The 22,582-nt window shown below is 43.8% G+C and overlaps 2 protein-coding genes across 7 annotated transcripts in view; one reads left to right on the forward strand and one right to left on the reverse strand.

Annotated features, from left to right (window-relative positions):
• Nucleotides 1-10,413, reverse strand: part of USP8 (ubiquitin specific peptidase 8) — a 23,595-nt gene extending 13,182 nt beyond the window's left edge. For 3 of the 4 annotated variants that reach the window (XM_085234079.1, XM_085234081.1, XM_085234077.1), the window contains exons 1-3: nucleotides 7,223-7,381; nucleotides 1,044-1,197; nucleotides 509-653 (exon numbers count right to left, since the gene is read on the reverse strand). In XM_085234079.1, coding sequence (XP_085090205.1) covers nucleotides 509-653; nucleotides 1,044-1,147 — 249 coding nt within the window. In that variant the 5' untranslated portion in view covers nucleotides 1,148-1,197; nucleotides 7,223-7,381. Of the gene's footprint in view, nucleotides 1-508; nucleotides 654-1,043; nucleotides 1,198-7,222; nucleotides 7,382-10,274 lie in introns of those variants that run through there. The other variant, XM_085234078.1, reaches the window with a different exon arrangement.
• Nucleotides 10,042-22,582, forward strand: part of GABPB1 (GA binding protein transcription factor subunit beta 1) — an 18,749-nt gene continuing 6,208 nt past the window's right edge. Inside the window, exons 1-8 of one of the 3 annotated variants that reach the window (XM_085234084.1) lie at nucleotides 10,042-10,178; nucleotides 15,688-15,795; nucleotides 16,693-16,860; nucleotides 17,313-17,507; nucleotides 18,069-18,180; nucleotides 18,565-18,678; nucleotides 21,122-21,307; nucleotides 22,077-22,192. In XM_085234084.1, coding sequence (XP_085090210.1) covers nucleotides 15,688-15,795; nucleotides 16,693-16,860; nucleotides 17,313-17,507; nucleotides 18,069-18,180; nucleotides 18,565-18,678; nucleotides 21,122-21,307; nucleotides 22,077-22,192 — 999 coding nt within the window. In that variant the 5' untranslated portion in view covers nucleotides 10,042-10,178. Of the gene's footprint in view, nucleotides 10,179-10,262; nucleotides 10,302-11,350; nucleotides 15,358-15,687; nucleotides 15,796-16,692; nucleotides 16,861-17,312; nucleotides 17,508-18,068; nucleotides 18,181-18,564; nucleotides 18,679-21,121; nucleotides 21,308-22,076; nucleotides 22,193-22,582 lie in introns of those variants that run through there. The other 2 variants (XM_085234083.1, XM_003209461.5) reach the window with 2 other exon arrangements.

Here is a 22,582-nt window from a genome sequence, read left to right on the forward strand (position 1 = left end):
ATAAGGATAATAATGCCAACAAAAGGTACTGTTTTGAGTCAAATATTTTCCCTTCACACATGAGATGGTAATTAGCATTGTTCTACAGCACTAATACCAACAAGGCACTTCTGCTTAGTAAAAGATGGATCTAGTTGCAGAAGTAAAAGCAAAAATGGACATTCGTGTGTTTTCAGTGAAGGAGACTTGAAATGAATAAAAGAAACTCCACTCCACAATCCCCAAACTCCTTAGTACTGTCCCAAAAGATGTTGGAATAGAAAAGATGAGAGGATTAGCTTTTCATAAAAAATATTACACACCTATTTATGCACGTTATGTGTAAATGATAAGAGCAAACTGTAAAAGCAATTAAGAAAAAAAAAAAAACTTGTCAAAAGTAGGAAGGAGAAATGTCAGTATATGTGAAGCAATTAATATCAGTGTAATCCTTTGGATGTGTGTTGAATTTTCTGTACTTCTAGCAGTTTCACTAATGCAGAAAAGGTTAGACAGAAGGCTTTTGTACCTGTTGCTGCTTAAAATCAGGTCTCTTTTTAATAAAATTATAAACAGCCACATATTTCATATACAGGATATAAGCTTTTTCTTCATCTCGGTCCAATCTGCTTTCTTCTGCGGCTTTGAAAATCTTAAGGGCGCTCTGCACATAACTGAAATAAAAAAAGAGGTGTAAGGCATGTGGTTGTTGGCTTGTCCCCAAACACCTTTTAATTGCAAGATACCATTTTAAGTGCTCACAGCCTCTGCCCATACATTGCTTGGTTTTTACCATCATAATACAAAGACCTCACTAAATATGAATTAGAATCGCACCCCTCCAAATGATGTTTCTCTTTGCTAGTTTGTTCATTAGCCTCATTTAAAGTCTTCTGTAACTGAAAGAGCATGCTGTGATGTGAGAAAAAGTACTTATAAAAAATATTTTGCCAAATACATAAGGAAACAATCTAACCTGCATAGGAATCAAAATTCTATTTACTATGTGCTCCTGAGAGATGTATTTTGTATAGTTAATTCCAAATCACTTAAAACATAGATACCTCTTTGTACTGGTCTTTTCAGGTTTTATTTCCGTCTTCTTGTTGAGATCTTTCAATGAAGTACAAAGATACAGCTCCTTAGGTACAGATGCCACAGCAGGCATGTTAATGTAGTTATTTATCTCCCTTCTTACAAGATTCTACCAGTAGTTTTCTAGAAAGAAAAAAAAGCCCAATTATACTTTAGTATCTTAATACAGTTATTATAGTGACCTGTATGTGGTTATTGCCTAATCTAGCTCATGTTACATGGATCAACAGGAATATAAAACAATCTGGAACACACATGGTTCAAGTGTAAATTATAATTAATGATTCTAACTGTGAATTAAGCATAGGTAATCACTTGAGCTCCAATGGTTGATCTGGTCCACTACAACCTGGTGACATGTTACTCTAATATGCTGGCACCTATGTCTTTGGCATTTAATCTGCATTACTGCTTTACAATCAGCATTTCTTATAGAAATACGCTGCTATTTAAACAAACAATCTGATTCTTACTCTGGGCAATCATTTCTAGCACAAAGCATGAGTGAAAGACAATTCCAGGAGTTAAAAATAAATAGCTAAGAATCATAGAATCACAGAACAGCTTGGATAGAAAGGGACCCTACAGCCCCCCAGCCCCAATCTCTGCCATGGGCTGTGTTCCCCTCAGCTCAGCTGCCCAGGGCCACCCAGCCTGGCCTTGGGCACCTCCAGGGATGGGGCACCCACAGCTCTGGGCAGCCCATGCCCGGGCCTCACTGCCCTCCGAATGAAGAGCTTCTCCCTCACATCTAACCTCAGTCTCCCCTCTTTTAGTTTAAAGCCATTCCCCCTTGTCTTGTCACTACCAGACCCTGTAAAAGGTCACTCCCCCTGCTGCTTGTAAGCGCCCTTCAGGCACAGGAAGGCTGCAGTGAGGTCTCCCTGGAGCGTTCTCCCCTCCAGGCTGAAGGAACCCAGCTCCTCCTACACCCAAACCTTCCTTGCCAAAAGGGGAATAACGTTTAAATTGCAGCTATTTAAATGTTAATCATTCATAACAGTCCTTCTATCTATTGCATGTATTATTCATGCAAGACTGGCTGAATAGGTAACAGTATAAATTAATCCTTCTCAATTGATAGAATTATTTGAAACAGTGCTTGGTAACTTGTAAGAATACAAGCAGAAGAATAAGGAAAACAAAGAGGAAGGAAATGCTGATTTAAGAATGCTCAAACTCATCTATCCAGCAAGTTTATTCAACTATAAAGTCAGTAAATATATTTTCAGAAACCATTTGGCCTATCTGTACCATGAAATTTGTGCTGGATACTCATGATATGACGAGCCTAACACTGACCTCTGCACACAGATGCTCTAACGGCAAGGTGACTCATTATGCCTTGATAAGACACAGGAAGGTTAAAGCAGACTGAAGTCTGCTTGAAACATCTTGGCCATGCTGTAGGTGTTGAACTCCCAGGTATGGCTGTCTTTCTGTGGCCTCTGGGAAGTACTCCCAAGCAATGGCTACACACTTAAGCAGAAGTGGCCAGAAGAGACTGCTGAATCTTCTCATCTGACATTCTGTGCGTAGCAGTCACAGAATCACAGAACTGCAAGAGCTGGAAGGGACCTCAAGAAATCATGGAGTCCAACCCCTGCTAAAGCAGGTTCCCTATAACAGGTTGCACAGGTCAGTATCCAGATAGGGCTTGAATATCTCCACAGAAGGAGGCTCCACTACCTCTCTGGGCAGCCTGATCCAGTGCTCCATCACCCTTAATGTAAAGAAATTCTGCACATTTGTATGGAACTTTTTGTGTTCAAGTATTAAGCCATTACTCCTTCTCCTATCACTACAAACTACCAGAAAGAGCCTGGCCTCATCCATTTGCCCTCCACCTCCCTTTAGATACATGCAAACATTAATCAGATCCTCCCCTCAGTCTTCTCTTCTTCAGGCTGAACAGACCCAGGTCTCTCAGCCTTCCCTCACAGGGTGATGCTCCAGGCCCTCAACCATCTTTGTGTCCCTCTGCTGGACTCCTTCCAGGAGATCCACGTCTTTTTCGAACTGAGGAGCTCAGAACTGGACACAGTCCATTAAGTCTCATGCAGACAGTCTAACTACAATCTTTGCATATGCTATACAGCAAGCTATTTTAGCCCTTGGGGATGGTAGGGGAAGAGGATGGGCCTTCCCACAGCACACAGCTCTCACCAGCCAGGTAACACAGTGTTAAGACACAGATGCTGCCCATGCTAACTTTCCAATTACAAACCATGTGTCCAAGCTTAGAACACTCGTCAAAAATCCTTCCTTAGGAGATTGCATTCCATATAATTCTAGGAAGTAAATAAGATCCTCAAATACTAATTTTAACACATAAAATTAATTCATCCTATATCCCGTGCATCTTCCCTACCCCATATGACGTGCCTTATGCTTAGCTTTAACTTTCAGGAGGTATTTATTGCTGAAAACAAAGCAGACAACTAATCAAAAGTTCTATATTCAGTAGAAACAAAACATACCCAACTGCTAACTAAAAGACCTTCCCAATCTAAACACATTTTTTGTCTAAAGCAAAGATGTACCCGTTTTTTAAGTAATCTTGCAGACTTACAAGAAAAGGCTTCACTTGTGCTAAGATCTTAGCTCTGCACGTCTAATCCTACCTTCAAAACACGTATTTAACTGGCAACCTCGAACTGCAAATAGACTTTCTTTGAAGCTCTAAGTCCTTTCTAAATATATCTTCAATGTTTGCTGTTATGTAATTGCTATTTTCTTAATCTTAAGTAGCAAAATTTGGCTGAGTTCTATCAGAATATAACTGAATAAATCTTCTGAAAAAGATGTGAACTTAACATTACTGCGATGAGGAAAAAACAGGACTGTGGAAGATGAGAGCCACTTAATGAAAGGCAGAAGATGCCTGCAAAATTTCCAGCGTTGCTAACATAGCTTGATAATGCAGCTCTTCTGGAACCTCATTTCTACAGATGCAGAATGAATGGATAGGAGATACATCTGAGCTCTGGCTGAGAACAAAAACTGATTTTCCATATTTTCCCAATCTTATTAACTAGAGTCATAACTAAAGGTTTTTAAATTGCCAAACACAATACTAAACTTACTTTTATTTCCTCATCTGGAGAAACTTTTACACCTTTTTCAGAAGATAAGCAGCTCCCCACGGCAGCTGATGAACGAGGTATTACTCTGACCTCCCAAAGCACTGTAACTCATACATCATGCTGCAGTAAAATGAGTTTAGGATGGATTAGAAATAATACTTTCAGGGAGGGTGGGGGAGGAGGGAATCAAGTTCTCAACAGCCTACTTAATGGAATTACATGCAGCATGTATCAGATGTTAATATAAGTTTTTAATTACAGCTTCTAATTCATTCTTCTTTATGGAAGAAAAGTTAGTTCCTTAACTGACCACCATCAGGGCTGGCTGTTCAGGGGGACCCTTAAAACTCCTCAGGCTTCTCCTGCAGTTTAAAGCATGCTTGTACCTTCATGTTCTCGTTATATTATTTTTCAAAGCAGTAACCAGTCTGTGAGCTGATGGAGATTCACAAACATAAACTTTTCAATGTTGCTCAAGTTGCTGAGGACCCTAACGACAGAACCTGAATAAACACATTCTGAGACAGCCAGAGCTAGTGACCAACAAAGGCCTCCCACTCACAGTGACACTGATCCAAACCAAAGTTTGTGTTATTCTCAAAAAAAAAAGTAGCAATAGGAAAATAATAACCAGCTGTTTTGGGGAGCATATCTGGGTCTCTTCTCCGTTATTCAATACTGGGAAAAATAATGAACTGAATAGCACTCTTGATTACGTTAGGCTTCTTCTCAATCGCAACGTCCATTAACATTGTGACATTCGTAAGAACCAGGCAGTATCTCCCTGTAAGTTAAGTAGAAGATGACCTCTTAACAGCTTTTTAGCAGAAACTATCTGCTGTTTCACCACTGTGTTTTGGGTACAATGCTGCTAGTGGTTAAAACTCAGAGATGATCCTCAGCCTGACTCTGTTCCCACAGGGGCATGAGGCATTGCTACCCACCTGGAGAGATACTGATCTGTGGTCAGGCACTTACAAATACATGGATTAGTACACAGGTATGCAGACAAGGGGTACCATACTTTTGTCAGTTGTTGTCTCTTCCACAACAGAAGAGGAAACAAAAAGTGGTAATTTTTGCACATGGACATGAGTGCACTTTTATTGCATCGTATAGAATATCGTATAGGATTCTATAGCAACCAAGCCCAAACTGCCCTTACTACTTATACTCTCCAGAAGTTATCCCAAGTATTCCTTTTACCCACTGTGGTTCTTATCTTTTTATCATACTATCATCAATTCCCCTATAAGAACAGTTCTGAACTCAAATGCTGCTGCTCTTTACCAATAATTCACTTCTATTTAAGGAAAACTTTTCCTCGGCCTGATAGTTTATGCTTGCAAAGAATTTAGGATTTCAGAATCATAATCAACTCCTTCATACAAAAATATAACCTGCTGATTTTGAACCTTGGTGTTCATACATATCAGATTCCTAACTGACCTGGTCTTTATGCTTTGTCCAGAAAATAATTGCAAAAAGAAAGGTGTCTAGGAATAATTAACAGCAGTGAAACACCTGGAGATTGCACCAGAAATTGGTGTAGGTGTGTTTGATCCCACTACAAGAGTTGCAATGAACAGTACTTTCTTATCTGAACTGCATGAATTTTATCAGCATACACTCTTCCTGGGCTAACATATATTGACTAGTCTCGCTTTTGCCTTCCATTGGCCTCCAAGCTTACAGTCACTGCATCAGTACAACAACAACTCTGAGGAATGAAACCTTCATATACCTATGAGAAGTGAGAATATTCAATAAGAAAATAAAACTGGATCATAAAATCGTAAATAAAACAAGGGGCTGAAGAAGCCATGACAGCTACATTTACTATTAGTCAACTCTGTGAGGAAAAGCAACCAACCTATTTCAGGTTTGCCAACTATTTTCCTTAAAAATGAATATTAGACAAAACCAGGGGTCTATTCCCAGCTGAAGCACTGGCTCAGGCCCCTTGTTCACTCTCAGGAAAGCTAAAAATAAGGCCAACATCCCAAAAATATAATGGTAATCGTGTTTGGGTATGCAGAGACTTTTAGTATACTTAAAACGAGTATTTTTACATGGACGGGGGAAGCATACCTCTTGGTAACAGGTTTTTCTACCTCTAATTACCATGCCTGCTTTACTACGGATGTGAGTAAGCTTTAACTGGAATGACAACAGCAAGAGCGACGCGCAGAAGCAGTTACACTGCAGGCAGCGCACCGTGTCACGGACTGGGAGAAGTGCTGGTGCTCTCTGTGAGGTCTTGAACTTCCATGCAGACTCCTGTGCTCCTGCAGGCCTCAGCTCTGCAATGTGGTGTGCAAAGGCAGCATGGGGCCTAGCACAGGGCCTGGTGCTCACACCCGGCACCCCAACTGCTGTCCCTCGGCCGTTCCACCCAGCAGGGTGTCACAGGGATGCCTGTGGCCTGGCGGCACAGCAGTGCGCAGGAACTGCTCCTTTTGGGGAACTGAAAGGATTTTTCAGTATGTTCAGTGTTTAACTGCCATTAATGGAGAGAGGAGGGGAGGAAGGTGCTATGAAGTTAACTCAAAAACAGAAAAGTTAGGTTTTATATATTCTGCTTGAAAGTTCTTCAACCTGAGTAAAAACAGATGCATCTTTATGTCCTTAGATAGCGAATTATGGCCTACGAGCAGCCGGTGCCATGGCGGTGACGGAGGTTCGCTGACGGAGGTTCGCTGACGGAGGCTTGGCCCCGGCTCCCGCAGCGGCTCATCCCGCACCGAGGCCCGGCCCGCAGCAATCCGTGACGCCGCAACGCCCTGACAGCGCCTCTCCGGCCGCCCCTCCGCCCGTTCCCGGCCTTTCACATCTCGGCCGGGGCTGCGGCCGCCCAAGGTCACGGTGGGGCTGAGCGCCGCGGCCCCCCACCCGCTCCCCTCCGCTCGGCCCGGCCCCGCACCGTGCCGCCCCCCGAGAGCCGTCCCCCCCACCCCGCTCCTCACGGCGGGCCCGTGATCCCCTCCAAGGGCGCCCGCCCCTCCCGCCGTGCCGGAGAAAGGCGCGTAGCGGTGCCCGCGGCGGCCCGGCCCCGTACTTACCGCCGCGGGGACGCGCTGCCTCAGCCCGCCGGCCCGGGCCAGGCCCATGTCCGAACGCGGCTGCCGAGGAGACGCTACGCGGCCATGGCTGCTGAGGCGGAACTCAGCGGCGATCTTCCCTCCTCCTCTCCCTCCCTTCTTCCCTCCCTCCCCACCGGTCCTCGCTCCCCCGCGGAGGCGGGGACTCTCCGCGGTCCTATCGGGGCGGCGAGGTGTGCTGTGGCCGCGGCCCTCCGCCCCTCCTGGCCCCGCGCTGCCCGGCCCGGGCCGCCCAGAGGCAGCTGAGGTCTGAGGGGCGGCCCGCGTCGGTGTGCGGGTGGAATAGGATCGGGGGGGCCGAGTGCGTGCTGGAGAGTGTGCTTGTACACAGGGGAAAAGAGGCAGCGGCCCTGGCACCATCCTGCGCTGCAGTCCTCTGCAGAATGAAGCCTGCAAAAGACAGATCATCTCCTTTGGGAAAGTCAGGCAGCTGTGAAACCACCCTGATGGTGGAGAGGATGGGAAAGGCGATGCTGAGTCCACACTGTTGTCATAGAATCACAGAATGGCTTGGGTTGGAAGGGACCCAAGGATCATCAAGTTTCAAGCCTCTGCCACAAGCAGGGCCACATGTCTCCCAATCTGGTACCAGACCAGGCTGCCCAGGGCCCCATCCTGCCTGGGCTTGAACACCCCCAGGGATGAAGCATCCACCTCTCTGGCAGCCTGTTCCAGCACCTCACCACTCCCTGTGAAGAACTTCACCCTGACATCCAATCTAAACCTTCTTTCCCTGAGCCTAAAACCATTCCCCCTTGTCCTATCACTGCCCTTTGGGTTCAGTCCATTTTGTTCAAAGGGACCTTTCATTGCTTCCCTTTTATGAAGAAATTGTATTAAAAATCCTTTGGTTCTGCATGTATGTAAGTCACCCCAAAAGTAGTGCCTCATATTTATGGAAACTATGGAAACTACAACATGTAGAAAGAGCACAATAACAGTTTCATAGAGCAAATTCTCAGCTGCAAAACAGTGTTTTTCAAGACAGCCACCACCATGAGCTGCATGTGCATTTTCACCAGCACTGAATGAGAGCCTGCATGCCGCACTCACAACAATCTGCATCAGCTAAGGTGATCCACTGTCACCATCACTGAAATGTACCACCCACTGCCTCACTGTGCTGACATGCCCTTTGTCAGACTGCCCCTCTGCTGCCACCTGTTGCACGACAGCAAAATGTAATGGAATATTAGCGGGAAGGTTCAGCCTCCACTGTCATACCACCAACATCCACCTCTGCCGTTGTGGGCCAACATCATAAAATAGGAGGCATTACTTTTGGAGCAGTCCTCTATGACATGTATGTATCCAGCCATATAGAGCAGAGGGAGGACCTGCCTTACAATTAGTGCACCCCGTTCAGATGCTTGTTAAAACATGCTGACACCTCCATTGTGTTATAACAAGCTGTGGAGTTGCCCGAGGTTAAAAGGCATTTTCCTACCAGCACGTTACTGTGTAGCAACAGTGAATAAATAATAGAAAAAGAATTTCAGCTGTAGGAATCAGTATGCTTTTTAATAGAACATATCAAACTACTTAGACAAATGTCTCAAGTTACTCTCCCACACACCTGGGTGACATGAAGCAGAACAAACCATGCACTTCACAGATGTGAGCTGTGCTCTGATCTGCCAGCATCAGACATCTCTGCCTTAAATGTAATTTTGGTGAATTCCAACAAAAATGTAACTTTTTCCTTTACTACTTTACTAAATTGTGATCACAATAATGAAACTCATATGGTGGTAATGGAACCATGACTACATGAAGAGTGAATTCTTCCCCTCAAGACTTTCAGCAGCACAGAATGCTGCGCTCATCCACAGTACTGCAACAAATGCCACCAATGCATGCTTGTGAGGACACAGAAATGCTTTCTCTGCAAGCTGTTGCGTGATGACGGCCTGCAGTGTGGTGAGAGGTGCTTGCTGAGATGTGAAATACATGTCCGTGATGGGAAAAGAATGGCGAAGGCTGGCTCGCAGTGTCTGTGTGAATGAGAAACACAGCAGCCCAGCAACATCCAGCCTTGTTCTCCAGTGTTCCCTTGTCTACCAGCTGTGTTCAGTGAGTTGGGGCAGAAATAATGCTTTTGTAAAGGCTGTAGAAATGAAGGGAATCCAGACAGCATAATTATCTCTAAAAATAACAAGGGGGGAATTCGCTGACCTATACCACTTTCTGAAGGATGTAGACTACGGGACTCATGCTTCACTGTAGCGCTTGCCTTCTGCTGCTCGAGCATTCCACACCTGGGTTGAGCCGAGCTCACAAGCGTCTCAGGGCAGTACGTACAGCCTGTAGGGCAACGCTGGGGCTCAAGGCCAGGGCCGCCCGGCTGCGGGCTCAGCAGAGCCGTCACGCACGCCAAAGCTCCCTTTGGCCCCACGGCCCCCAGTCGCGCTCCGGGCACGGCAGCCCCAAAGGCGCAGCGAAGGAACGCCGGGCCTGCTGGTGGCCCCGCCCCCCAGCGCAGCGGGCCTCTCCGCGCGGCCGCGGGCGGGCCCAGCCCCCGGCGGGCGGGAAGCGGCCGGAACATGGCGGCCCCTCCAGCCCGCGCTTCCCCCGCCTTTTCCCGCGCCTCCGCGCATGCGCGGCACGCGGCGGCGAGGCCGTATCCCTCCGCCGAGCCCCTCCGGCCGCGGATTTTTGTGTAATAAGATAAATCCCGCGCCCCATGGTAAGTGCCGCGTGCCCCTCCCAGCGCCGCCTCGGGTCGCCCGCTCCGCCTCAGGCCGGGGCGCGGGGCTCGCGCTGGCGGCGGAGTGTCGGAACCGCGCCCCTCCCCTCCTCCGCCGCCGTGTCCCTCCGCTGAGAGCAGCGGGGACTTTTGTGTGGGGCTTTTGGGCGCCGATGAGCGGCGGCTTCCCGCGCCCCTGTTCCTCTTCGCGGCGGCCGGGCCGGCGGCACGGTAAGGCCCCATCCCCGCGCCCCGTCTCTCCCCCACCCCCCCGGGCCGGCCGAGCTTTTCCAGGTCAGTCTGCGCCTTTGTATAGGGCCCTGTTACCGGATGTGGAAGTTGATCTCTTCGCTGGTAAAAAATAATTCCACTTCCCCCGGAACCCGGCGCCGCGGCTCCCTCCGCAGCGCCCAGCCCAGCCAGGATTTCCTGTTGGGGAGAGCGGGCGCGCTGGCCGGCCTTCCGGGGACCCCGCCGTGCGAGGGGCGCGGGCCGCGGCGGCGGGGCCTGGGCCGCGGCGGAGGCCTGGGCGGGCGGCGGGCGCGGCCCGCGGGGCCGGGGCAACGCCGGGGTCGGGGGCCGCCGCGCGGCGGGAGGGAGAGCGGGGCGCCGGCGACGGGGCCGATCCCGCGGGAGAGCCGAATGGGGCCCGGCCCGGCCCGCTGCGCCGCGTGGGGCCTCGCGCGGGGCCGGGGCGCGGTTCTGTCAGCGCGGGGCCCCGCCGGGCCCGGCTCGGCGCCAACGCGCCCTGAGGGGAAGCGGCCACGGCGGGGGGGAGCGGCTCCGCTCGGCGCTGCCCGCGATCTGTCGCCCTCGCTTTGTGCTCCTCATCGCGTCTGCGGTGGGAGCGCCGACACGAAAGCGGCGTGTCGGCTCGGGACGCGGTGCCGCTTTTCCTTCCTTGCAGTCAGGGCAGTTTGTTGCTGAAGCCGACGGGGTGTTGCTGAAATTCCCAGGAGGAGTTCTTCTGCGTTTAGAGTTAGTAACTCATATCGGTTGCAGCGCCCTGTGGGGTCCCTAGCACAGTGTCTTTGAGCTGTCTGTGAGTTTTGAAAACACTGATGAGACTGAAGCACTTTGGACGAGACACATATGCTGTGAGGACACAGAAATGTGCAGTGTGCTCGGAGCTGAATCTAACTGCGCCACAGCATTCTTCCTCCTGACCAAAGTTCGTTCCTGAAAGCAGTGTTTTCTGGGGTTTTTCTCAGCCCGTGTGCAAGAAATTGTTGAATTGTTGAATAATAAAACGCTACTTTAATTAAAGAGACTGGTGACTCATTTCCAGGATATGTTTCCAGTTTCATTTAATCTGAGAGAGGTTCTCAGGTTGTGTTTGTTCCAAGGCTGCATGACAGACCCTGGGGTTCCTCGTGTCAGTCAGCTCTGCTGCATGCCACCTTCTGTTACTCGGTGCCAAACCTGTGTGAGAGCTCTGCAGTGTCAGCCCGATCCGTGTGCCAGTGGTTCGCCCTTGTTGCATAATGTTACTTCTTAGATATTGCATTTGCAGACAAATTCACTTTCTTTTTTTAATGGCAAGGCTTCTTTACTGTTTATGCTATTTAGTGGAGTTATGTTGATGATTGGTGCTACTTTCAGTTAATGCATGAACCTAAAGGAATTCAGACCTTTGTAAAGGCAGGTGTGATTGCCTTGCCCATAAGCTATGCAGCCGAGTGTTAGCTTTTCTGATCTGCTCTCTGATTTTTTTTTTTTCCTCTGGTGCTTATGTAGTCCTACATAAAAGTGATAATTCTGTTTAAGTAAATGAGTGAGAATTTGGTTCTGAGTGCAGTACAATCCAGAGAAAAGCAGAAGGTGCCAGAGTTAAAACAATTTGCTGTTAGCATATCAGTATAACTTTCATTATCTGTAAATATGGGTACTTTAAGCCTGTGGTATTTATATTGAGATTTGAGTTGTGATATGTGGAGTCTTTGCTAAAATGCATTTGGAGGGGTATATGATTCTGTTAGGAACCACTACAAAACCTCTTGACTTTATCCCACACGGGTCACCAGAACCACTGTTAAATGCTATTACGTAAGATGGAATCCTACTGACCCTCTGAAGAAACACTGCTGTATGGAGACAAGTGTAGGTTTAGTGCAGGCCTTTCAGTTCCCGTAGGAGTTACAAAACTATAATGGAAACAAGAAGTTGTGTTTGAAGAGTTGTTCAGAGTTGAAGTATTCTGCTCAGCTGAAAAGAAAAAAAAAAAAAAAAAAAAAAAAAAAAAAAAAAATTCCACCTCAGTCCTGTTAACTCTAATAGTGATCAAAATGGAGTTCTTGATTAAGGATTTAAACAGCACTGCTGTTTAAACTCAGTACTCGTAAGAAGTGTGTTGCTGTGGTGGGGTAGGTGTAGAAAATTAACTAAAATTGCTGTTCTAAATTTGGTGGGATACTGTGCTGTGTTGAAATCAGTGGGCTAACAGCATTTCTGAAGACTGGGCCTGGGGAAGTGGTATGGGTATTTTTTTTTTTTCCCTACCATTTCAAAAAAGCCATGCTGAAGGGGTGGTCTTTTTTTGGGACTTAAGTGGATGCCAGAGCTGTGAATCTTGAGCTGACTTCCCATGCGATCCTGCTGTGTGTCACTGAAGCAGGGAAACCTCTTTCCTCGTGTCTTCTAGGACTTTGTTTGTTCTGGGGTTCTTGGAAACGGTTACAGATCATTATCACACATTCAGTTCACACTGCTGCAGTTTATGCTGTTCTGGCGCACCTGTGTCTCCTGTAGGAACATGCCTTGGTAGCATTGTGTTGGCAGCTGCGTAGTTCCCCTGTCCACAGCTGTTCTGCAGCAGCTCTGGTTTGTGCCTTTTGTGCCTGTTGGCTTTGACAAGCATGGGTGTGCTGCTGCAGTGGTGGAAGGGGAGTAAGGGCCAGATGTGGTCTCTGAGAGTACCAGGCCCAAAGATGCTGCAGTGTTTTAAGTCAAACTTAAAACCAATCCCTCGCCTGCAGATTGCTGCTGTACCTGCAGGCGGTGCTGAGTACCCCCTGAGATGGCATTCCCTTTCAAATAACATACAACTTGAATATAAGACGGGGTCGAAAATGTCGTGGCACCTGGCTAATGGCACCACACAACCCATTTAATATTGAGATGTGGAAGCTCCTATTTTTAGTGGATTTTAATGAATTATATAGAGAAGTTTGCTTTTGGTAGTGTCACTGTGCTATTGCAGTATCACAGAATGATCTCGGAGGCAGTCAGGCAGATGAAGGATTTTTCTGGCAAAAAGAAATTCTGATTCTGCAAATCCTTCTTGGTAAGCACCGATGCTAGCGGTGAGAAAGCACTGGGGAAAGGGTGGGGTGTGTTGACCTGAGGGTTTGCTGCCCTTGCAGTGCTGGTCCCTGGGGGTCTGCCGAGTAGAAGTCAGCTTTGGGCTTGAACGCTCCTCTTTGTTGGTAGGAAGTGTCTGAATACGTGCAAGTGTTGTGTTGGAAAGGCAGCAGTGTTCCCTGTTGTAGTGCAGTGTTGGCATAAGGGTGATTTGTATCGAGTTCAGCAGCGCAGAGCTGTTGGCTCCGTAGCTCTTCCACCAGGTGGCCCACGCGTGCTTCCAAGGACCCTGTGAGATGTGGAGCTTCGCTGCTAAATGTGCTTGTGACCTTGTAACTGAAGTTAAAGCTCTATATCTTGAAAAATATGGGAGCTTGTGTGACGTTTTGTGCTTGTTTGAGATAGAAACACTTTATAGAGACCAAAGAGCCTATTGGTTAATGGCTGAGTCCAAGTGCTGGTAGGGGCTCCATGCTGAACCCTGTGCTGTGTGGGTGCTCTGCCTGCTGGGCTCAGGGGGGCCCCGAGGGTGGGGTCCCTTCAGTCTCCACCTGTAATTCCTAAACTTCACTATTTCTTTTCTGCTGATGTTTAAAAGCAAAATTAAGTACAAGAAAAAGGAATTGTGTTTCTGAATTAGTTCCTAACTTCAGTGTTTTGGGTTAAGCTCTAGCTAGCCTCGGCATGATATTAAATCACCTGAAAACATGTGCATATTTTTTCCCTTCTGAAATGCAGCCCCCATCCCTAAGAAGTGCTGGATAAAGGGAGGACTGTGCTCATTTACTTCACTGCTACACTTGATAAATGCCTTCTGTTCTGTTGTTTCATACTGTTTCTCCACAGCATCCCTGTCTAACAGGAACAGTAGATTTTTCTCTTATTCCTGTTTCTCTTTTGCTTTTTCTTTCCTCGGAGGAGAGTCAGCTGCTATTTCTTCCTCTGTCTCTGACCATGCTCCTTGCCTTCCTGCCCACTGTCAGTGTTTGTGCTGTCCTTGCCGATTTCCTGCTCCTTTTTCCTTGTCTGACTGGGCAGGATTCTGTGTGCGGGCACAGATGAGGTGTTATCTTGGCGGAGGGGACTCTGGTGCCAGCAGCAACTTCTGCTCCTCTTTGTGGCTCTGCTGACGCATTGAGGTTCTGCATTTGCATGTTTTCCCCCTTCCTGCTTTCTAGTTTCTTTTAAGATCAGTAGCTTTCAGCTTATTGAGCAACATACCACACAGATTTTGCCAGTTGACCCAGGTGCAGAAAACTTTCTTAACACGTTGGCTTTGTGACAGAAGCATAGGTTTAAGAAAAGAAATTAAGAAATGACCCTATTGGGATTTCTTTCTGAACTGTGTACTGTCAGTTTGTGTAGGAAATAGGCAGCATGGCCTCGCTGTTGTTAGTCACAGGAGTTGACTCTTGCTTGGGACTGGAAAGTAATTGCTGAACGTGGTGCTGTTTTTGTCATCCTGGCAGTGGAAAATGTAGATACCAGGCCAAAAACCTAGTGCTGTATTTTTTTTCAGTAGCATGACTTAGGATTTTGTTCTAAATTTTATTACTGAACATATTTAATAGCAAGCATGAAATAGAGTGGGTTTAGGTCTTCAGTGCTGTAGGAACGTAGCTAGGTGTTTTTTGTCAATGCATACTTTTATATCTCTGTATTACATTGAACTTTCACTTGAACGTTGTCAAAAAGATGACCTAAAGATGATGCAAAGGTTTTCCAGCTCATGTCTCAGTGCTTTTTAGGTTCAGGGACTGTGCTTGAATGTTTTTTCAGTAACTGTAGACAGCTGATGATGAGGGCAGTAACATTTGTTTTTAGGCAGACATTTCAGTCTGGTGCAGATAGTGCAGAAACATGTCTATGGCTTCATGCTCTAGGTAGGAACTCAGACGTTATTTCAGGGTGAACAAAATGAAGTGATAGTGATGGATAAGATGTCAGAAAGGGCTGTGCTTTGTATTTATTGAAATGCCTTTGCATAGTGGTACATATATATACAGGTATTTCTGGATTCTGGGATTGTAATGTCTTTGGACATGTGGCATGGCAGCTCTGACAGTACCATTTGAAAATTGGACAAAGCAGCAGAAGGCTGCAGTATCAGGTGAGAGCTTCTGAACCACTTCTTATAATAAGAAATGTGTGTCTTCAGTTAACTAGGAAGCTGCTGCGGTTACAGCATTGTAATCCTGAAATCTTCACCCCCAACATCACTTAGGTTTGACAGGAGTAACTCTGAGATCAGCCTGCTTCTTGCAATCAAGAAAGCTTGCTGTCAATGTCTAAAATTCCAGTTTTTCAGTTTTAGACTCTTAGGTTTGCAGAGTAATTAAGAAATAGTCATTAAAAGCTGCAGAAATACCTGCGTGCTTAAAATAGTCCTAATGTTATGTTTTTTTTTTTTTTCTTTCTATTCCTTTATGTCCTTAACTAGATGTCACTAGTAGATTTGGGAAAGAAACTTCTAGAAGCTGCACGAGCGGGACAAGATGATGAGGTTCGCATTCTGATGGCCAATGGAGCACCTTTTACCACAGATTGGGTAATGGAAATTTTTGCAGTGTTTGATCAATTCTATTACTTTTCTCACTCCCTAAACAACCCCAACAACCAGATGATTACATTTAAACGTTAATACTGCCAGCCTTGGCAGTTCCTTTTGGATATTTTGCAGTCACATCATCTGATGTCTAATTCAAAATTAAATTTCTTTTCTTTCTGTGATTTAACCTACTAATTTTTGTAACAGTCTGTGAATGGGTTCCTTGTGATGCCTATTAAGGTGAACTTCAGAATGGTTAATGAGAGAAGGCAGAAGTCATCCTCCTAGTGATTGTGTTTACACATTTAGAGCAGTAAGAGTCCTGAATTAAGAGAGCAGTCCCAGCTACCTTGTACACGTACTCTGAGCTGTGTTTTGGAGATTCGTATGCTTTGAGTAGATTGTGTAGAGAGACTAAGTCTCTCTAAACTTAAGTTAACTTAATATTATAGGGTATTTGGAACCCCTTAGAAGCCTTTATCTATTTAGTCACCAAACTGTAAAGTTGAACAGAAGATTGGAGTTAAGTGACTTGGAGAATTCCCTCCCACTGTTGGCTTGGTGTGATATGACGTGTTGTTGACCAGCACTGAAAATGAGGGTAGGTCTCTTGAAACATCACAGCTGAAAAAAACGGGAAAAATAAAATCCATAACGTACCTCAAAAAGTTGCTTCCGGTGATCTGTTTTTAATGTATTCTGATTATTGAAAACTATCTTAAACTTTTCTTTTCCTCTTTGTACTTTGTGGAAACCGCAATGGCTTCCTTTCTTGATGTTGGGAAAGGAAAATAATTTGAAATGGTGGCCTAACACTTCAGTTTGATACCTCCAGAAAAAGTTCTTCATACTGCCATCTGTTCAAGGTCTACTTTTTTTTTTCCAATTAAATTGCAGTTGGGAACATCTCCACTTCATCTGGCAGCACAGTATGGACACTACTCAACGACGGAGGTGCTGCTGCGTGCAGGTGTAAGTCGAGATGCCAGAACAAAAGTGGACAGAACGCCGTTACATATGGCAGCTTCAGAAGGCCATGCCAACATAGTAGAAGTCTTACTTAAGGTAAAGACTGCTGAAGCAAGGGCTGAGATAGGGATTTTACAGTGGCTTATGATAAAATATGTACAATTTTCTTTTAGTTATGAAACTAATATCTAAATGATGTATTTATACTGTACGTATTGGGTGCTTTGTTTTTCTACTCAGTTGTGATTTTCAGTTTTACAATCAGCATGATTTCAGGTACGTTATTTATTGCTGTTCCAAAAGAAGACTCCTTCCTAATTTGGCTATGAGTAAGTGAAAGTTTTTAGAACCAAGAGATGTTATGTTTTAGGGATCCTTTGAGATAAATAATTTGTGATACTTAAATTGAAGTCCTTTTAAGAAGTCTCTTAGAATAAGGTAACAGGACATTACTACCAGAGAGATAGTTTTGGGTTTCATTCCACGAGCAGTGTTGTTTAGTTTATATACTTCTAATGACACAGTTCATGCAATGTTTTTGTTTGTAGCATGGTGCTGATGTCAATGCTAAGGACATGCTCAAGATGACTGCACTTCACTGGGCTACTGAACATAACCACCAAGAAGTTGTGGAACTCTTAATAAAGTATGGAGCAGATGTTCACGCTCAGAGTAAATTTTGCAAAACTGCATTGGACATTGCAATAGACAATGGGAATGAAGACCTTGCAGAAATATTACAGGTAACTTTTGATTCATGATGCTGAAGGAACTGAGAGAAGTACTTGTTTAGATAAGTGATCAGCTAAGCTTTTATAGCAAGCATGTATCAATTATATTAAGTAATAATGCTGGACTTTGGTCTAGTTTTTAGTTGGAAATGAGATTACAGTTAATAAACATCAGTTGGCTGAAGAGTATTTCTATTACCTGTAAAGTCAAGAAGTTTTCTTCACTTTCTTAGTGTGTGGTGTCTTCACAGGTGAAAAATTTAACATGCTGCCATAGTAGGAAGATTTCACTGTACCTTATTATTTAGGTCCTCTGTGTGTATGATATATGAAAAGGAGAGATGACAGTGTGCTGTTGTTCTCTCTCACATCAACAGACTTCTTTAGCTTTAAGACAGAAAAAACTTTCTCATTCACTTAACAGAGCACGAGGGGTGACACTGCGTGTGTATTGCACGAGTGTAGCTGGGGAGATCCTTCCTGCATGAGTGGCGTGTACAGTAATTCTAGTTTTTGCAAGGTAAATAACTTATGTCCACAGCTGGAATGATGATTATTACCCTTGTCTCCTAGATTGCAATGCAGAACCAAATCAATACGAATCCGGAGAGTCCAGATACTGTGACAATACATGCAGCAACACCACAATTCATCATTGGACCTGGAGGGGTGGTGAACTTAACAGGTCTGGTATCTATTGCAAACACATCAAGTGGAGTGGGTATTCAGTTGTCTATAAGATAGCTACATTTAGTGAAAGGGTTTTGCATTTAAAGACTTGAAAAGACTTGAGAAACAATAATGGTACAAATAGAGTACTTATGTATTCTTCTTCAGTATTTCTTATCTGCTTCTAAACATCTTAGTACTGAAACAAGTCTTCAAACAGTAAATTAGCAGAAGTTGTATTTGTTTGAGAAACTTGCTTACAGAATAGCACTTTGGCTTAGCAAAATGTTACTAAGAACAGCGTATGTTAGTAACTCCAGTACAATGAAAATATAAAAGGGACTTCATTGATTGGTTGTTAAAACAAATTATCAGCTAACTTTTGTTTTCTTCCTATTAGATGAGACAGGAGTATCTGCTGTGCAGTTTGGAAATTCATCGACGTCAGTATTAGCCACATTAGCAGCTTTAGCAGAAGCATCAGCTCCACTGTCTAATTCTTCAGAAACACCAGGTTAGAAAGCCATGTAATTAAAGTTCATTTAATAAACTAAACTGAAGAAAATAACTGGTGTCTTTTGAGATACAGTTCATACAGAAATGAGAATACAATCTCATGTCTTTTTTCAGTGTGAACAAAAGCTTTCCTTTTCTTTCACTTGAAAGGTTGGTAGATACATGTGAACAATTATTTCTTAGAGAGATTTCTGACCACATTGGGTGTTTGTGGGCCTAATGTTACTAGTATTCATTCTTGGTGAAAGCAAGAGTAATTCAAGAGACTCAATTCACGTCTTTGTGAATGCAACAGTCTAGTTGCATTTGGTGTGAGAATGTTTTCTGTGAATGCTTTTTTCTGTTAAGTTATGGGAGATAGCCCCTGATGTTCTTTCTATGTACTTAATCAGCACTTAACATTTCCTCTGATAGGCACAAGAATATTTAGTGACCTTAACATGAAAAAAAAATTAGCTGAGAGAATTCTTGCTTGGCTTTCATTTAGCCTTTTATTTAGCCTCCTTCATATGAGATCGTATACATCCGGACAAAACACTTGGGCTCTGCCTTTTGTGCTGTTTCTTTCTAGATTTTTTTTTCCCCTTTTCAGGTTAACTTTACTGTGATCTCTTCCTCTAGTTCCTTGTGGCTTAAAAACGCAGTGTTTTTGAAAAATCAAAGAAAGAAAAAAATGCTTCTGACTGAGCTGAATAGAATGCTTGTTTTAACTTCTACTCGTGAAGCGCGTATGAGGAGATGGATGTTATGTGTTAATATATGGTTCATTGTATACAGACCTGAGATGGAAAGAAAATTCAGAGAAATGTCTGGTTTAACCTGTGTTTTTGGTTTTGGGATGAGGCATATGTTTCTGGCTGCATGCACTGCAGATCGCACCAGTATTTTTCATCCTATGAAGGTGTATCAATTAGTGATTCTAGGCATGTTGATATAGAAAGAGAGCAAGGAAAGAATTAGGATGGTATTTATGGGATTATTTTTCTTTTACATCAGTAACTACTTTTCAGACAAAATCTTGAAGGTTTTTATTCCAAAGTCTCCTACAGAAGTCCTAGTAGTGTCTCCTTTTCTAAGTGAAAGCATGGTGTTGATTCTGAAGCTGAAAGATTAGGGCTGTTTGCCCCAGCAGCTAGTATTGGCACTTGCACTTAGATTTTTTTTCTTTTTCACAGTAGTCTCTCTTACTGCTACATCCTTACTTGGAAGCCAAATCAAGTTCAAGACAATACCACTTATTCATACAGGACTTACTGTTTTGATTTACTGAATAAACACTCTGTGAATATGTAAGCAGGGCTATAGGGCAGTGATCTCTGAACATAATGATCTTCAGAAGGCAATGCCTGCAGTTATTTGGACTACACAGTGACTTTTGAGTGTGTTATATCATAATTTAAAAGATGAAAGCTTCAGAGTTTTATCTACCTTCTCTCATCTGGAGCATCACAACATGGCCTACAGGGTTTTAATTGGATCTCTGCAGATAGGAAGCCCTCTAATGTCTCTTATTTAAATCAAAGGCTTTGCTTTTACTCTCACAAATTGAAAGTGAATTACAGAATTGTGTTTGAAATTCTTTGATCGCACTACCAGTCATCTTGCTCTTTGTCTCAGTATCTTGTTTTAGAAAATAGGAGTGCTAGTGTGGGGCCCTGGTTTCAGTGTGTATAGTGCATGCTGTAGTTCTGGATGCAGTCATTCTCTTAACTCAATTTGATTTATACATGTAATGTAAAAGAGTAATGAGAGTTCACTACTATATATTTGTTATTGAATCATGAGTCTTGAATTGAGCTGGGATTTTATTTTTTCTTTTACCTATTAAGTTATATGTATGCAATTTTTATTTTGTTACTTTAGTGTTACCCTTCTAAGGTGTAAAACTGTCAGCTCTGCAGAACATTTCATTTAGTTGTGTTTTGTGCTTTGTATTGTAATTAAAGTCATGTTTGCGGTTGAAGAAGTGTATGGTACAAACAAAGCTGTAAGATTCTGTAGAAGTAATTTAGTATGTTACTGTCTTGAAGACCATTGTGATAGGCACAGAAATCAGGGCTGTGTCCTCAGGTACACTTGGCAAGGTTCTTGTTGAGGAATGGTTATGTTTTTCAGCCTCTTGCTGGCATGTCAGTACAGAACCCAAATAGTCAGTTTTGAGTGGGGTGTATTTATTAGGAACATTCTAAATAAAAACTGATCATAACGAGCAAGGTAAAATAGGACAAAATTGCATGTATATTGCAAAACACGAGTGTGTTGTATGCACCTGGTGAAAGAATTTCATTAACAACATAATATGTAGGATATGTGGTATTGCATTAAATTGGGGAAGATCAAATTTGAAAAGACGTGGAAGAATTCTTTCTTGGCTAAAATGCATTTGAAACAATGAAACTTAATTTATAAATAGACTTAATTCCTTGTTTTTCTGTTGATAGTTGTGGCAACAGAAGAAGTGGTGACTGCAGAATCTGTGGATGGTGCTATTCAGCAAGTTGTCAGTTCTGGAGGACAGCAAGTTATTACTATAGTTACAGATGGCATTCAGCTTGGTAATCTGCATTCAATTCCAACCAGTGGAATAGGGCAACCAATAATCGTGACCATGCCAGATGGGCAGCAAGGTGAGTGGAAACTTGTGCCTCTTGAGCTTGAGAAACCATTTCAGTTACAGTAATAAGTTGTTAAATGCAAGTAGCTTGGAAAATGTTGTATTGCTACCAGTTCAGATATGTTTTTGAATTTTTGCTCTGTAAAAGACTAAGGCACATGAGCTGTGGCAGTTCACTGAGTTGCTACAGGTCAGCTGAGGCTCAGCATTAGGAGAGAAAGAATTACTAAACTACATGGTTGAGAAATGATGTATCTAAGGCAAAAGTGATAACTACTGGCTTCAGTAACTTTGATGTTCTGGAGGAGTAGTCTCAACCAGTGAAACCAGAACTACACAGATTGTGGTCCAAAAGGAAGAGACATGTACTTTGTGGAAGCTTCTAGTACACTAAGTGCTGTTCTGTGACGTGTGTCGTTTTGGGGGTTTCTTTTCAAGATGCTCTGCCAGCTCTATTTAGATAGGAATGCTTCCCTCTCTGGTTTACTCATGAAGATTCCGAGTGTGGAGCATGAAGACTTGTATGTTGATAGACAAAAGTTTTGGTCCACCATCTTGATGAATAAATACAGCTATTTATCAGATAGCATTATACAAATGGCCAAAGCTTTAATAAATTTTCCCTTAACTGGCTCTGCAATTCCACTCTTGTAGAGCTGCATTTTCTTAAGGGAAAGACTGCATTTTATTGCTGTTTATAAAATTATGTAACTGTATGAGTTTTATTTTGTCTAACTATTGCTTGAAGAAAAGTGCACTTAGATATATGAATATGTTTTTAGTATTAACAGTTCCAGCAACAGATATTGCTGAAGAAACAGTGATAAGTGAAGAACCACCAGTCAAGAGACAGTGCATTGAGATTGTTGAAAATCGTGTGGAGTCTGCAGAAATAGAAGTAAGGAGTCTATTACATGATGTATGTTAACCAGAGTGTTCAGCACTGGATATGTGGTTGGCTTTCTGGTTTTAGAGTTAAGTTTCTGTGTTAAAGCAGAATGAAGAGTGTGATACAATAACTTGTTCAGTTTCCTCTGTTACTGGAATTTGTCTGCTACAAAGTTGTAAAAAGTATATAGGTGTGCTGTTTGCTTCATCTGGTTGTGCACATATAAATGTTAATTGTTTAAATTTTTGTCAACTTTTTTCCCCTCACTAGCTAGTCTTTAAAACTAGATGCTGATAATGTTATCGCATAACTCAATTCTTTCCACTAGCAGTGAATGAGAATGGTGTTCCCTCATCTGTCTTTTATGGCCATGTGTTTGTCCTGATTGTGAGATCACAG

Source organism: Meleagris gallopavo, chromosome 12 (genome assembly GCF_905368555.1).
Source record: "Meleagris gallopavo chromosome 12, MGAL_WU_HG_1.1, whole genome shotgun sequence".
Taxonomy (NCBI): Eukaryota; Metazoa; Chordata; class Aves; order Galliformes; family Phasianidae; genus Meleagris; species Meleagris gallopavo.